This window comes from Clytia hemisphaerica, unplaced genomic scaffold (assembly GCF_902728285.1).
Source record: "Clytia hemisphaerica strain Z4C2 unplaced genomic scaffold, Clytia hemisphaerica genome assembly, whole genome shotgun sequence".
Classification (NCBI taxonomy): Eukaryota; Metazoa; Cnidaria; class Hydrozoa; order Leptothecata; family Clytiidae; genus Clytia; species Clytia hemisphaerica.
This window is the reverse complement of record NW_027104489.1, coordinates 751,461-768,985: the sequence shown is the minus strand read 5'-3', so window position 1 is coordinate 768,985 and position 17,525 is coordinate 751,461. Positions and strand designations below refer to the sequence as shown.

Below are 17,525 nucleotides of genomic sequence, written 5' to 3'. Positions count from 1 at the left end.
TAGGAACAAATTGCAATGGTGCATATCATGAACAGCTGATTGCTTTTAAGTAACGTAAAATTTGTCAATACGTCACTTGCAACCAATCAGCTGTTGGGTCCGTGGAAGACATTGCAATGGTGCATATCATGAATTACAGTAAACTGTAAGTGCTTGGCAGAATATTGACGTTTTTTATTCTCTGGATTTTTACTCATTTTCACTCATTAAAAGTTAAAGATGAATCAAAAAGGGGCCTACTTGATTTGTTGAATTAACTGAATCATTACTCCAGTAAAATACCTAAGAGATATTCGTCTCGAATGGTCATCACTTTGACCTAACGTCATCCCTCTCCCAGGAATGCATCTTTTTCTGTGCATAACTGTCAAAAGAACTTCGTTTTTGTCTTTAACAACTTTCATTTTTTTAGTACCAAGGTAACGACCTGAAATATGATTCTCTAATGGTCAAAGTACAATATATTAAGTACAATATATTGCTTGCTCTTTCCTGTGTGGTCAGGCTCTTATTTGTTTTTATTGCAGGATAAATGTCTATAGGTTGCCTTCTTTACAAAGCAAAAAGGGATCTAAATATTTTGTACGTTTGTTTATAGCGGTGTTGTTGAATTTTAATATCTGTATGTCTTTTTTTTCTTTCAAGAAACCATTTAAAAAACTGTTTTATCTGATCTTATATATGAAGAAATAAGAATTTCTGTCCAACTATATTCACTCAGGGGATTAGGGTGGCAGAGTGCAGGGTACATTTTTTTTCTTACACAATATCAATTTGCTGACATATTTTTTTATATGTATGTTAGGGTTATTTTACAAGTATTACAATTCTTGGAACTTTAGTCCAAGTTTATACCTGATATATTATTCAAATCATATGATATTTTATTGATATTTATATTGACAGTGTTTTAAACGCATACCTAAGGTTGTCTTTCAGTTTTATGATTCTTGGTCGATGGATATCTACAAATCTATGTGTTATCAAAACAAAAGGTAATTCTTCAAAAACAAATTTTTGACTCGATTAGCCGCTAGCTGCAAAGAAGAAAGATTCTAACGGCAAAAACATTTGTTACAGATTTTTACTTGTTCTTTACATTTTTAGAATTTTATTTTTTAGACTTGGGTAGATTATAAAGCAAAAATCTATATCTGCACTTACTAAACTATAGATGGAAAATCTCGTTATGAAATGAGATCTATAAAACAAGATTCTAAAGATGTAAAGAACAAGTAAAAATCTGTAACAAATGTTTTTGCCGTTAGAACCTCTTCCATCGTTTCCCTAGTCTGATTCGCAAACCTCTATAGATACACTTCCTATATAAAAAAAACTCTTTTCGCTAGAGGATGAGCAGAAGCCTATCGTTTTTGGGACTGGCATTCTCTTGTCTAAACGTGAATAACTTTGCTACATTTTTATTTTCTCATAATTTTTTCAGGTGAGATGCCATTGATCAAGAAATAACAATGAAATTAGCACATTTCTTCTACATTACTGTTGCATTATGGTTATCACTTACGATTACATCCCAAGATGCAACGGAACAGAATACTTTTCTATGGGATTCGATCTATGACAGTTTGAATTGTTCTGTTCTGAACACTTTCACAACATCGGTAGATAGGAAATGCACGGAACGTATTTTGGAAGTTTGTGAGCATAACACGACACGAATGAAATGTACGTTTAATGTTTTATTTTCAACATTTGCTCTTTGATTGAAATTCGAATTTAATCATAGATGTATTTGAAGTTTTTAACGAACTTTCTTTTCATGAATTGAGAAAGACTAAGGAGAGGCTTTTGAAGTTTCCATGATTATGGATGAACCATTGATTCAGGTCGAATTACAGAGATATTATTCGAATAATAGAATTTTGGATTAAGGGGAACTTTATTGTTGTCGCCTTCTAAAAGGCTACTTGTATGTTTTCCAGAAGAAAATTGGGGACAAGAAATACTTGAGCTTGTTAACGGGGCTTAGATTTGGATTTCATGAAGTTTATATGTTGTGATCGGGGCGTTCTAAATCTAACCCCTAGCAAACGTGAATTGACGTCAAAATCAAAGGGGATATTTTTGAAGCCGTTGGTTGCAATGGCGTCACTTTTTAAAAACAAAAATAAACGTTCAAACACCCATAGCTCCTGTTTGTCGCACACCCTCCTAAAGGCAAAAAACAGAATTCTACTACTATTCTCTTTACACCACAATGCAACGACTTCAAAAATAGGCCCCTTGGATTTTGACTTCAATTCACATTTAGATTAGTTTGTTTAGATTTTTAGAACGCCATGGTCGTTATGTATTATAGGATTGGATTCCTTTTCATAGCATTCAAATAAGGTTGTATTTTTTCATTCACAGATTTTGATGCTAATGGGAAGCCAGCATCAGGTATCTTGGCAGGAAACGTTTATTGGCTTGGTGATTATAACGAATGTCTTGGAATCCCGAATTCCACTTTTTGCACCATCATTGACTTGAAAATTGTTCAACATGTGAGTATTTTTTTTTTTCAGAATCAAGTTCTCTTCGGCTGAACCGAAGCTAAAAAATCCTTAAAATGACTTTAAAGGGATAATCAGATGGTTTGAGATATTTTGCCTATAAATAGCTTCTAGGATTCTAGGAAAAACTTCTAAATTTTTCGGTGTACTTATTTTCCTAACTCAAGTTATACCACTTTGAAATTTTGAACCTTTGCTTGAAAACAATAGAAAAAAGTGTGAAAAGTCCCTGAAAAGTCCCATTTTTCGAGATTTCAAATTGGCATAACTTGAGTTAGGAAAATAAGTACACCGAAAAATTTAGAGGTTTTTCCTAAAATCATAGAAGCTATTTATAGGCAAAATATCTCAAACCATCTGATTATCCCTTTAATATTTGATAATATCATCAAAATTAAAAAAGCTCACTCCTGTTAGAGAATATGGTCCCTCAATTGGGCAAGTTTTGGTGGTTTCAATGTCATAAACATCTTGCCCCAGTAATTATTATTCATATGTTATGTAATTTTCCTAATCTTATTTATAAAAATTTGTTTCCTTTCTTCTTCAGCCGGCAATATTGGGCACATGTTTTCCTATGGAATGCACTCCTAAAGATATTCATTTTTTCTTTAAAAATATCGCTGCATGTAAGAAACGAATTTGTTATCTCTTTAAAGTTTGATCGAAAACATTAAGCCCGATGTCCACTTTCGTACGAAGCGCGCGAAAGATTTTTCTTAACCGTTTTTGCCTGAAGAAAAGATCACGTCATAAAAAAGTTTCGCGCGAACAAAAAAAAAGTTGAAGGAAGTTCAACTTTTTTCAAACGTTACGTCAATTTTGACCAATGGAATTGCTTCATTTTTCAATCAACCAATGACGTTACAAATACCGTGAAAAGTTTCGCGCGCTTCGTGCGAAAGTGGACATCGGCCTTAATATAGTCATGTAGCTAAGTTTTGACTAAAATTACGTTACCTTTTTTATAAAAGAGTAGACCTTGAGATGAAAATACAGTGGATTCTCCATATCTCGAACACGCACGAGGAACGCAAATTTGTTGAGTTAAGGAAATTTCGAGTTATGGAGTAAGGGAGTAAGGTTTAAAAGGCATCGTTAAATGAAGTGACCATAGAACTTTCTTTTAGTTAAGGAGAGGTTCGAGTTGAAGAGACTCCACCGTTTCGACCTATCTATAATTAAAAAAAGTACTCCTCAGTAATATTTTCTCGCCATCAGATATCAATGAGTTTTCAGGGAACAATAATACAATGGTTGTAGCTGATACACCAATTATGGAGTACTATGGAACCAAAAACCTGTATTGTGTTTCGAATGGGAATACTCAAATGCGCATTGGGACCATTTTGGCATTGTAAGTCAAATATTTTTTCGGACAGTGAGAAGACGATTTCTTTGAAACACATGTTAAAAAAGTACACGTGAAATCATTTCCAAAACCGTTGGTAAGATGTAAAAATATCGAAAAGTTTAGACATACAGAAAGTCCTTATCAGAGCCCGGTGGTCCTGATCCTGGTCCATGATTCCTTGGGACCATGAGATGGCATATGTAAGTATCTCTTAAATGATATACTACTTTGGAAGCCGTTCAACTTATTATGCAGTGTGAATTCAGGGTAATGAAAATTTGTAGAGACATATTTTAGGTTAGATGGGGGTGAAGTTAAGACTGTACACAGACATTTTTAGGTTAGTTATCTACGGCTAATTTCAAAATTAGCCTTTTTTTAGCCATTGCCTACTAAAACGATAAACGTGAGATACACTCTGGTACAGAGTAGGGGTGAAGTGGTAACTTGTTTGAGTTGTAGAGGCTATTTGTGTTCAACGCGATTAAACATTCGGACCCTCGCAAGACATAATTTTAAACAATAAAAGATTATTGTTTTCAAGAAGTTGCATATATACTCCTGGTCTCATCTAGTCAGTTCATTGGAAGTGTAATAACATGATTCAATTGTTATCCCATCTAGAGTGTTCACAAGCATCATTGTATTGCTCACAACCATCGGGACACTCGTTCATCTATATGATGTATTCACAGGTGTTGATTACTCACCATTCATCGAGCAGTTCAACCCAACAGCCAGTAATATACAAAGCGTTGCACAAAACGCTAATGATCAAGCTACAGCAGATCCCAACGAAGAAAGAGTGCCTGTGATCACGATACAAAATCTTCAGTTGCCCATGCGAGGTATGTCATAGCTTGAGTGCTTTGTCTCCGTCTTGGTATAATGTCTACATTTAGTTTTTTTTAGAGATCAAGAGTTACTTTTGAAAGCAGCAATTATTATTCAACGAAATAAATCGTCACAATTTCGATTGCACGTTTTGGGGGCACCTTCGGTTGGGACAAATTTTACGCCAAACTTATATCTACCGACTCACACTTATTTCTCAGCCGTCTGACTACTTGATTTTGTTCTAACCCTAATCTAAGTTATAGGCAAATGGAAAGTTGAAAGTTTCTATCACCATCTGCATTTTCTTGTGTTTGACATGACATGATAAGTTCTTATTAACATTCTAGCTCACATTGACAAATTACAGACCACGAAAAGTCTGCCTGAAAATGTGCCTGAAATTACTTTAAGGAATACAGCATACTGGTCTGTATTTTTCACAGGACCCCTCCCGAAACAACTGGTATTATGTTTTTCACTAATCAGCAACACTGAAGCTATTTTGACCACAAAAACAAGAGATGGAGTTATGAAAGTACTAAACAGTGTTCGAGTCATCAGCCTGTGCTGGGTTGTGATTGGTCATATGTTGTTTTATGCACCCCTCTACTCACCCGTTGGTAAGTGATGTAAAATATTATCATTTGTTTCCATCTGGGGCAACAATTCACTTCACGTTATATCAACATCGTTTTGACGTTTAATGCGGGTTGGATCAATCCATTTTCGGCATTTATTAGGTTCATTTTAATTTTTGGGATAAACTGTTCTTGCTGTTGGGAGCTGAAACTTAAAGTAGCGCCTGGATGATTTAAAAAATTGCTAACATTTCGCTAGAATTTATTACTTTTGTACAGCTTGACATATACTCCAGAAAAAAAAGCCTAATAGTAGGCACGGTCCGTGGAAAAATTGGGCCCTTGGGCTTTAGCCTAGGTTTTCAATAAATGGGTCCAAAAATAAGGGCTCCCCTTAAATTTTTTTGAGCCACCCTTCTAATATCAATCCATAGGGTACTAGGCATGTCTGGTCCAAATGTGGTGCTTTATTCCAAAATTGCACGATAATTACACCAATCAGGCCTACTATAACTATGGTTAAAAAGCATTGAACTGATACTTCAAAGATAATAGTTATAATAGTTCATCATAAATAACTTCAACCTATTTATTTTTATAGACAACTCAGTATACGTGTATAATTCGTGGTTGAAATTATTTCCAGTGCAAATCATCTTGAGCAGTACTTTGGCTGTCGATTCTTTCTTCTTAGTAAGGTGTGGCTAGTTCTCTTTATATATTTCAGTGATATCAAAACATTTTTTGATGGTTAAAGGCCGGTCTCCACATTCGCGCGACATGAGCGAAAACTTTTTGACGTTTTTGTAAGGTCATTGGTCGGTTGAAAAATGAAGCAATTCCATTGGTAGAAATTGACGTAACGGATGAAAAAAAGTAGAACTTCCTTCAACTTTTTTTTGTTCGCGTGAAACTTTTTTATGACGTAATCTTTTCTTCAGGCAAAACAGGTTAAGAAAAAAACTGTCGCCCATTTCGCGCGAAAGTGGAGTACGGCCTTAACTTGAACTTCAACCGAAGTCAACGTCAATTACTCAAATACACAAGGAGAAAAGTTCTCTAAACATGTGAATACTTTATTTTTCATACATACCCTTCTCACATACCCAGAAGGATTTTTTAGCCATTTTCAGCCATTTTTTTCAGCCAGTGCAGGTAAAAGTAACAGACCAAAACTCAATGGGGATTGATATTCCCAATTTTTTTATGGCTGGTGATTTGATTTTCATTGTTTGACAATTTTTTGTCATTGCCAGAAAATTCAGTGGGATGGAAAAAATAGCACAATATTTTGTAGTGGGGATTATCTTATCTGATTATCTTCTGCGGGAACAAAAATTAGAGTATAATTTTCCACTTGGGACAATATTTTGGTAAAGTTTTCAGTGGTCCCAGTTGGGCTGTGAGAAAGGGCTGTATTCATAAAAATTGATAGGGTCTGGTCAGGCAAATTTCCAGGCCTTTTTTGCTACCGGATAACGGTGAAAGAAACTCCATCTTTGCTTGAATTTTGAAACTCAATCCTAATTTTTGTTCATGAGCCATGAGAATCATGACTAAAATTTGATGTCCTAGGCCCTTATTAACAGAAAAAGCCCATTCTGAGGTTAATTCTTTGTGTTTTAATAGTTCCCAACTAATTAAACAGAGCCTGGGTTGATTATTCTGTTCTTCGAACTGAATTCAAACTCAATCTTTGAAATAAAAACGGTAGCAGCTCAAAACCCTGGAAATTTGCCTGCTGGTGAAGCAGTTTGTGTACAACTTTCTTACACACTGGATTTTACTACGAATCTTTCCGTTCTTTTCTTAGCGGATGTTTGGCTTGTATTCAACTTTTGACCAGAGAAGCTCTGAATGATAGAAAAACGATCAAAGATTATTTCTTGATGATTTTTCATAGGTTACTCAGGTGAGTTCTTTTTCCTTGGCGAAGCATGAGCAGATTCTTCAAGTCGAATTTTCTATACTTTAGGGGTTTCTCTTTGAGGACTCTAATAGAAAGAATTTACTCTCGAACCAATAACATGCGGTTGCGTCCAACGAAATATGCTACGGATCCTAAGGCTTTATCCCCTACTAAAAAGGATGTAAATTTTTGAAGGTCGTCTATTCAAGGGGCAATCTGTGAACCAATTTTGTTTCTCTCAGAAGTCACTTTCACGCTAAAATTGAGTTTCTCAAAGGATCTGCACTCACAGGTCCCGTCTGCACATACCCAACATTTCTTAACCTTAGGATCCGCCTCCCCTTGGTACATTATTTGAGTTGAGATTGATTTTTAGACAGATGTGTTATGTGCGTCACAAGATCCTCCTTCGTAAATCTTACATCTATCTCGTTTACTGGCTCAATTTTGAATAACTTACAAATATTTTTGAGCTTTTAGGCATTGCCTGTCTGTAGACAGCAATCTCTATGGTGCTAAGAAATTTTTCACCGTAGATAATAGTAAAAAGAAAAAAGTAACAAGACTTTGAGGCTCATTACATGGTCCTACCAGACAAAAAGTCTCAAGCAATTTGATTATCTCTTTAACCAGAAAATCTTTGAACCTTCTAGGCTATTACCTGCGTATATGTTCGTCATTCTTTTCTACACATACATCTTCCCGCATATGTCGAGCGGGCCGTTTTGGTTCCCACATCGTGAAGATAGTTCCCAGGTGTCCGCTTGCAAGAAATACTGGTGGAGTAATTTGCTCTTCGTAAACGAATTCGTTTTTACGAATTTTGATGAGGGCGTAAGTTGATGGATCAAAATAAAGTCAGTCTGATTGGTATCCTTTGTATAGCAAAAATTATTTAAGACATGTTGCCTTTTTCTAGCTTGGGTTGGATTACACTAACGTCAAAACAATTCTCCTTTTTCCATTCGTTTTTAATTTTGTTTGAGAATTGAAAATTTTCTAAAATTGATATTTTCTTTAACTTCTTGGACGAGATCTCACCAAGTGACTGTTTATGTTTTGGAATAGACAATTATAATTATTTCCTAGGAAGGTTTTGAAATTTATAAATTTCGTCTTTTCATTTTCAGTGTATACCTTGGTCTTGGTACTTAGCAGTTGATACGATGTTTTATTTGTTCAATCCTCTGTTTGTATACCTGGTGAAACGGTAGGCTCTAGTTTAGACAGCCAACTATCTGCTCACTTTAATTCACAATTTGAATAGACAGGGCGAAAAGCAGGCCGTCTAAATTACAGCTCGGTCTTTATCGGTTATGGCTCACAAAATGGAACTTAAAAAAGAAACTATTTATCTATTTTAGTTGGCAAAAGGAACAACTTACATTTTATCTGATATTGATATCGGATTGGCATCCGCCCATACTAAAACTTTAAAAGGAGCTAGCCTCTAATATGCGGCATCCCCTTGTGTTCAACTTCCTTTATGTGTTAGCGTAAAAATACTTCAAGATCTCACCACAAACGAGGACTGGGGCTGATGCCTACCGCTACAAAATCAGCCATTTCTAAACCTTCAAGATGCTAAAAGTTTTGTGTGCTTAATTATATTTGATTTTTGGAAATCAAATCACCCCCATATCACTTAACAAGAAGCCCGTTGGGCGTGAAGGCCCAGCAAAAGCGAAATTTTCGCGAATTTCGGAATTTCTAAAAATTCCAATAAATGTTTAACAATATTTCAAATTTCCCCCAGGAAGGGGATGGCCAAAGGATTTAAAATTTTACTGCGTCGAGCAAAACACAATGAAAAATAAGTCGACAAGGATTATTCTCCCTTTCTTCATTTCTTAGAACAGGGACGTTAAAAAATAAACGAAACATAATGTAGTCAATGAAAAATGAATTGAATGTTGAAAGCTCGAAACTTTCTACCCGAAGGTAAACAATCAAATTCAAAATATCATTAAATGCAACTTCCATAAGAAACAACATCAAAAAATGTAAAAATGTTGCCACATCGATTTATTGAGCTTCTTCGTTGTATTGTCTTTGTTCATCTTCTCCCTTTTTCCTCCATCAAGGTCAATTCGACTTGAAAATAATTATGTGTCGAGATTGAAAAATCAAGCCACCAATTCGTTAAACGAAACAGATCCAGAAACAACAATTTTCACACGTAGTATCATGGAAAAAGTTCCAATCTTGTTCAAATTTACACACGAGCTACATTTTAGTCTCCATTGCCATATTCCATTTAATCGGTATATATTTGAAATAATTCTGTGTCGTGTTTGAAAAATCAAGCCACCAATCGTTAAACGAAACAGATCCAGAAACAACAATTTTCACACGTAGTATCATGGAAAAAGTTCCAATCTTGTTCCAATTTACACATGAGCTGCATTTTAGTCTCCATTGCCATATTCCATTTAATCGGTATATATTTAAAATAATTCTGTGTCGTGTTTGAAAAATCAAGCCACCAATCGTTAAACGAGACAGATCCAGAAATAACCATTTTCACACGTAGCATCATGGAAAAAGTTCCAATCTTGTTCCAATTTACACATTAACTCCATTTTAGTGTCCACTAACAAATTCCAGAATCAGTTTACTTGAAATAATTCTGTGTCAAGTACGTTGTCGAGTTTGAAAATCATGCCACGTCCCACTGTCACTGTACTGACCGTTGTTTAACAGCCATGGATCCAGAAGCAACATTGTGTCTTATTTAAATTTACACATATCAGTTTATTTATTTCTATATTAGAAGCCATTATTTCCTAAAAATAAAGTCTTTTTGAAAACAAGAAACTTAAAATGACAGTGATTTACAAGGTAGAATTTTCACCCCTAAAGCTTTATGAAAACTTGAGCAAAAACTATAAGATATGACAGAATGTTGAAAAAGGCTTACAAAGAAAAATCACTAAAAAGTTTCTTTGGTTTGAAAGTCTCTAAAGCAAACAAAATGTTCAAGAAAGTATGAATCAACACGAATCAATTTCCTCGCTTCGACCTAGTTGGGATCTTGTTTTGTTTTGAAAACATTTGTTGTTTAAGGAGCGCGAAATCAGAAAATATATCTTTTTTAGCCAGTACCCGACTTTAGCAAGCTTTTCCCTGTCCAGACGGCAAAAAGTGTGGTACTCGTATTAAGCGCCGTTTCTACCAAAACGGACAGACAGAAGGAAACACGGACAAAAAAATAGTGAGACTCTCATTAAAGGCCCACTCGCTAGCGCTGGGCCAATAATGACCCCGGGGCCCCACCATTTCATGGCCTTTATGCTACGAAGTGCCAAAATTGGTCAAAAACTTTCATTTTCCAAGGGATTTTTAGTAAAATCAGGTCAATATTACTTAATTATGACCCCCCCCCTCAATTTTGTTGATTTTTATCTGTAGTTAAGCACACAAGAGTACCATCAGAGGTTTAGCGTTTGGGTAGGAAATTTCTCCATCGAGTATCATACTATGAATTCTTATTCATATTTTCTTTCAGGATTAAAGGTATAGTACTCATGGTGGTCGGGATTGTATTATCAATTGGTTTGAAAGGATATGTTCTTTACTACTACCATGCTACACCTCTTTTCAATACTGAAACATATCGAGATGGTATTGAGCAAGAAGAGTAAGGTCCAACTTCTAACGAAAAATTTCTTCTCACATGCCGGCGAATTCAGACTAGAATGTCACCATTAGCTGTTCTTGTATTTAGCCTAAATTCTTCTGTTAAAGAATTATTAGTTTTATTTCTTGAAATTACACCTTCATCCTGTGCTTTCAAACTGGAGCTTGTTTTCTATAATCTTCTTAGTGTCGAAAGCTAGTTTACTACTCACATTTTGAGGTTTAAACGATTCAGCCTGCAGTTTTGACCCGAAAAATCCTCGAAAAATCTAGGCGCCTATTCACCGTTGGCCTCGATCAGTCGAGATTAGAGCAATGAAATACTAGGCGTCTACCTTTGATATTTTCACATGATGAATGCTCTTTTGTACTTCATTGGAAGAGTGGGTGGAATAAGCAAGAGGTGGTTATTTTGGGTCGTTATTTTTAATTTTGTCGAAGTTTTTGGTACTTTTTTAGGAAAAGTTCAGAAAATGAGTTTTAACATTAAATTGTTACTGAGGTAATTTTTTGGACCCCCTCCTTTTGAAATTAAGTTAAAAAGAGTATTATCATGTATTAGATAGTAGCTTTTAGCCTAAGTATCCAAGACGTCTATAGACAGCAAGCTGGTTTAAAACCAAACTGGTATAAGCGATCCCTTTATAATCTCTCTCTCTATCTCTGATTTGTTTTCAGTCCGAAAGCTGCACTGATGAAATATTTGAATCACATTTACATCAAGCCCTATTTTCGTATATCACCATACTTGGTTGGAATAATGCTTGGTTACGTCATCTTCAAGAAAATTGAAGTTCCTCGAACCAAATCTCGAAAATTGGTAAATATTCTCATGGAATCATTTTATAATCTATGTAATACAGTAATATGGTTGATATTTGTTACAGGACAATAATAGCTGATATGATAATGGCATTCATTTTGTCCTTCTACGATATACCCCACTCAATTTTGTCGTCAAGCACGCAAACTAAAAAAGTTATCCAGAGAGCTTATCGTTAATGTGCTAAGGGAGAGAATACAATTTTATAAAACAGGTTTAGGGGGGGGGGGCTCGAACCATGATTTTAAATTTTACTAATACGTTATTACACAAAAATAAGTAGACGTGTCTATGAACTGCACAAGACATTCTAGAATTAAACCATAATTATAATTTTTGTCCTTTATTATACAGAAAGCTTACTCGGTGACATGGTTGTTGAGTATCGCTTTTTCTTTCCTTGCCGTGTTCGCTCCATCAATAACGGCAAACACATTTTCTGAAGTCAGCATTGTTTTTTATGGGATCTTCTTTCGATTGTTGTGGTCAATTGCAGTTGCGTGGATGATTTACGCTTGCCATATTGGCTACGCAGGTGAGTGACCACTAGTGAAAATTACGAACCCAATCAAAACGGACAATGAGATCCTCGGACGCTGCATCAAGCCTTTGATTTTTAATTCAGGTCTTCGGCCGTTGATTTAGGTCTTCGGCCGCTAAATCAGGTCTGCGTCCGCTGACGGAAAAAAGATCTGCGTGGCCACTAGTGAAAATTACGAACCCGATCAAAACGGACAGGGATATCCTCGGGCTCTAGGAAGAAATGCTTAAACAGTTTTACTATAGGTTCTATATGAGCCGTTCCTTTCGGCCTGATGATACCCTTGTCTTTTATGGATTTCAACTTTGTAGGGGGTCAATACTTGGATCCTGTAATATCTTTTATATCAATTCAAACCAGGGCTCCCTGTATCTCGATTCTAATTCGTGGATGTCAAATTTTGTCCAAATCGTACTAAGTGGAGGGGGGGCCAAGCTTGAGATCCCGCAACATCTTTCTACTAAGGGAGTAATGTAATGAAAAGAATTTTTTGCTCGAAATTCCATGCTCTTTCAGCTATTGCTACTTTTCCAATCAGAAAATCATATCTAATGCTCACATTTTCATTGTAGTTATGCCTATAGCGTCACATTTGTTTGTTCAAAAAAGATGTCGGACCTAATTTACAATGTTTTGAATACTTTATACTTTCTAATAGAATAAGTTTGGTTTGGTTTTTTAAAAGATGTCACGGGATTTGAAGCTTGGCCCCCTCGACCAATTGAGCCATGACAAAAAAAAAGATATGATATGATTAATTTATTCCATTCCTTCTTCACAGGCATTATTGCAGATATGTTATGCAGTAAATTGTTCATACCATTATACCGTGTAACTTATTCCGCCTATTTATGTCACGTGCTCGTTATTATTTACTTCTTCGGATCACTTCAAACCCCGATACACTTTAATGACACAACTTTTGTAAGTATGCAAAAGCATCCGGCGATGACCTTTTTTTTGAATATCTGCTGTTCGATCATAAGTTAACCTAGATTTTTGGATCTGTTGTTCTGAATTCTTTGGAATCCTTACTCCTAGAAATATCTATGTGATGCTTCTTTAAAATGTCAAACTAAATTTAGGACCCCTTCTCATAGATATTTGAATCTGTTTTTCCAAATCTACGTCTCTTCCTAGAAAAAGTGAATAAAATCTGCAGTTCTGTCTTTCTCCATTCTCTTATCTATTGTACCGCTTGCTGGCTCGCTTTATTGAAAATTCATCTGTTGGTGTTTTCTCATTTTACCTGACCTAAATACGAGGCTCGGAATTCCCGAGTTATTTTTTCCGAGTTAAAAAACCGAGTTACGAAAAAAACGAGTTATCCCAAGTTATGACGTCATTTTTGGAATTTAGTGACGTCATTTTACATTTCATAACTCGGTTTAATTTGCTTCCTTTAACTTTCCGAGTTATTTTCCATTTTTTAAGGAGGGATAACTCGGTTTTTTCGTTTTTTAACTTGGGAATTCAAGGCCTCCCTAAATACGATGTGCAGTTCATCAAATGCGTCATCATCTAAAAATTATTATCTGGTGATACAGGATTATATCCTTTATCTAAAAAAATATTGTCTGCTATTCTTCGATGATCTCTTCTCCTGTAAACGAACAGCAGATAAATTGAAAAAAACAAGCAATCTTAGAAAATGGGATGTGCTGGTCAGTTAGAAAGAAAAATCCACCACCTGGGAAAGAACAGCAGATATTTTAAATGGCTTGCCGGATGCTTCTTAGTATGAACGACCAATGAGAGAATCCAAAAGCTTCGATACTTAAAAGATATTTGATTCAGTGAATGCTGTATAGAAATTAACAGAGTTTGAATCTTAAAGAGCTGTTTAAAATAATTTTTTGGTCCAGTCCTTTTCGAAATCTTCTCGTTAATATGCTTCTTTAAAGTTATACATGATTTGGTAAAAACGGTGGGCGCCACAAAAATATGTTTTGGACTTGCCTTAACTCATCTGAGAGAAAAACAAGTTCATGCAAAGTTTTCTACATTTTGGTCAAAATTATGATAACTGGTGGCAATTTTTAACCATTAATAAATGTATAGCTTTTATTCTTTTTTAGGGAACGGTATTCGCAGGGATGTTGGTGGTCATTTACATTTCTGGTTTTCTCATCGCAGTGTTTGTTGAATTCCCTGTATATAACTTAGAGAAAGTTGCTCCAAAATGGGCAGGCATATATTTTGGCATTTTTCTTGCTTTTTTTTCGATTATTATGCTTAGTAGCAATATGACCTCCCTCTCACTAATTTAATATGTTATTGGTAGAAAATTCATCGGGAAAAAAAATCGTCGGCAAAAAAATCGTCAGTGGAAAATTTCGTGACAAAGCGATTATTTTAGAAAGTTCAGTAAGCTAATATTTAAGTTTAAAATTTTTTAAGAGTTTTTCATCATAAAAAGATAATATTTCTTATTATGATATTCAATCAAAATTTCAAAATCAGCTGCGGATTGGTAGTGAGAAATTATCACTATGTACCTTTTCATAAATTGTGTCACAAGCAATGCTTACCTCGTTTTTAAAATGCTTTGATAATTGATTCCCAGAGAAGTTCATAAGAAAATCATTCTTTTTATAAAAATAACACAGGAGACTTGATTTAAGCACCTTATATTGGTAAAATGGTTTCAAAACGAGGCAGTCTTGAAACTCAAAATAATTTATGGAAAGGCCTATAAAGACTCCAAAATAATTATTGATGATTTTTCATTATATCATGAACATATAAACGACTGGACATCTATCTTTTATTGTCTCTTTGAAGCGAGCTCGTTGCCGCCTGTATTTCAAAATTGGTATTAACCTTTAGACACCGCTGTTTTTAAAAACAGCGCGCGCTGCTGCCGCTGTTTTTTTCATGAAAATGGAGGTTTCGCGGAAAATGTCATAAAATCTGAACCGCTAAAGCTTAAGTAAAAAGTAAACCCATTTTGAAAAGCTAAGGATCTATTTTTTCAGATAATACCAAAAAGACGCCTCATCACCCTTTTAAACCTGACTACACAGCCTCAAATCAAAACAGTAAAAATTCCATGTTTACGATTTTTTCACTTTTTTTCTTTTTTTTGACAAATTGAATGAAAAAAGTGGGTACAAGGTAAAGAGATTGGTCCCAGAAAAATTATTTTGTTTTAGTTTATGTTATAAGCCACCATTGTGTGAAATTTCAGGGCTGAAGAAGCTCATTTCATCTCAGAATCTAAGTTTCGGTGAAGCGCACTTTTCCACCAAAATCGACACTCTGGCCACAACAGGTAAAATAAGTGGTCCCGTTGCTCTAAAATTGGCCCTGCACTTACCCTAAGCCTGTAAAATTACTACAATAATCATAACAGACTCTCTATCATGTAAATTCAAGCAATAAAACACCAGAATAGTGGAAAAACTGAGGCAAAACAGCCCTGAGTTGTTGGAGCTAGAGATAGGCATGTATGTCAGGAAATACCCCCTAAAACCCCTTCAAACCACATAGAAACTGCCAATAAAGGTTTTCTATCTCATATAATGATATTTATATGCTGAAACCAATAAAAAACCAGACATAAACATGACTTTTCAGTCCAAAAATCCATCAAACACCCTCTGTCCACCACTAAAACGATGTTTTGTTGACATTTGAAAAATACACCGACATTGAGTTCCGATATCTCGAGATGTATAAAAGCAGGACCCGTAAAATTTTTAAAAAATGAACCTTCACCCCTATCCTGTCTGCTAAATTTTACAGAATAGAAAAATTCAAACTGGTCTTTATTTTATTAAACTTTGAAAGGACCCCAGTATCAAAACGTACGTGGTACGTCTCTCGGCCTGTATATATGACGTACGTGGTACGTCTCTCGGCGGCTAAAGGTTAAAAATCCGATGATATTCCGTCATAATTTTATTTCTTTGAATTATTTAGGTAAAAAGATTGATAGAGCTTGAACATTACTCCTAATGTACAAAAAAAATATTTTCGAATTTTTTTACAAGTTTGTAATATATTTCATCAACATTTTCAACTCTGAAATGTAGAATTTCAACTGCGTGTATACTTTTGAATCCCTTTTGTCACTCCAATAATTTTTTTTATGACTTGAAAAATATAATTGCTAGACAGCCTGTGTAATAAGAATATCAAAATTAGAATGTGACACTCTCTAGAATTATTAGACACTTTTAAGTCAAAATTAAGAAATATTAGTCGGAGTTTTGACAAGCTGACGATGATTTTGCCTCTGTTATCTTTGTTATGATATAAATAAAAGACTTGAGAAGAGTAGAACAACAGAGACTTTGGTCGAAGTTTTGACGTTGTTAGCAAGGTATTCCCAAGTAATATATCATCAAATCTATTGTTTCACTTTATGCTTTTAACGAGGCGGCAACGAAGCTAGCTTCAAAAAGACAAAGGAGATGGATGTCCAGTCGTTTATATGTTCATGATTATATTAATGGGTCCATGACAGACGAAAACATCTCACCTCTATCTAGAGTCTGTTAAATTGCGCGCCCTGCGCTCACAGATCTGTAAAGCCCGAAGGGCAAGATTTGCGGCCTTTATCGAAAAGTGAAGCAAGTTTTGGTAGGATTTCCTACCAAAGAAATCACGTGACAACAAGCAATTTCACTGGTTTGAGAGATGCGAAATAGCGTTTGCCGCCTAATTTTTTCGATCTCGCGCTCTGAAAACAATTAAAATGCTAGATCCTATCCATCGGCACGAAATTTAAAAAGTCAAATTTTTGCTTCACTTTTTTTTGCTGGAGAAAGCTTAAAGTTGCCTATCTAGCCCTTCGGGCTTTACAGATAACTGTGCCTACGCGCCTGCTCGCCTTCTAATTTTTAGTGCACCCTATTTTTTGACAGCACAGAAGTGTACTTTAAAAATCAAAAATCAAAATGGCTAGTCGAAAAAATACCACAAGATACTCGGAACCATTTAATTCCTTTTAAATACTCTGAAGGTCAAAATAATCTCCTATGTAGTATTCTACCGTTTCAAAACCGATTTTCATACATAGTATCCTCTTGCTCCTGCATACCCAACCATTATTGTAATTTTGTTTGAATTTTTTAAATGAAAATTTAGCACATTAGTATGTTCAATTTTTTCCATTCAAACAACCAAGAAAAAGCATTGTGCCTGGTTCTTTGCATTTGCAACGGGTTTGCAACAAATTATACAGGCATTTAGAAACTTTTTAAGACACTTGTTAAATCAGAAACGCTTAAAAAATTGGGCGTGCCAAAAATTAGAAGGCGCGCAAAGGCGCGCAAAAAAGATTAAGGCGTGCAAGGAGCGAAGGCGCGCGAGGAGCGCAGG

The 17,525-nt window shown here is 35.3% G+C and overlaps 1 protein-coding gene across 1 annotated transcript; it reads left to right on the top strand.

The window, feature by feature from the left end:
- The first annotated feature begins 1,448 nt into the window (after window positions 1–1,448).
- Window positions 1,449–14,587, top strand: LOC136821542 (O-acyltransferase like protein-like). Its single transcript, XM_067077765.1, has 15 exons — window positions 1,449–1,686; window positions 2,374–2,507; window positions 3,067–3,145; window positions 3,738–3,873; window positions 4,495–4,718; window positions 5,151–5,327; window positions 5,887–5,983; window positions 7,099–7,197; window positions 7,848–8,028; window positions 8,325–8,404; window positions 10,703–10,834; window positions 11,512–11,653; window positions 12,011–12,191; window positions 12,979–13,121; window positions 14,276–14,587. Exons 1-15 carry the CDS (start codon window positions 1,473–1,475, stop codon window positions 14,465–14,467), a joined length of 2,211 nt encoding a protein of 736 aa, XP_066933866.1. The 5' UTR covers window positions 1,449–1,472; the 3' UTR covers window positions 14,468–14,587.
- The last annotated feature ends 2,938 nt before the right edge of the window (window positions 14,588–17,525 follow it).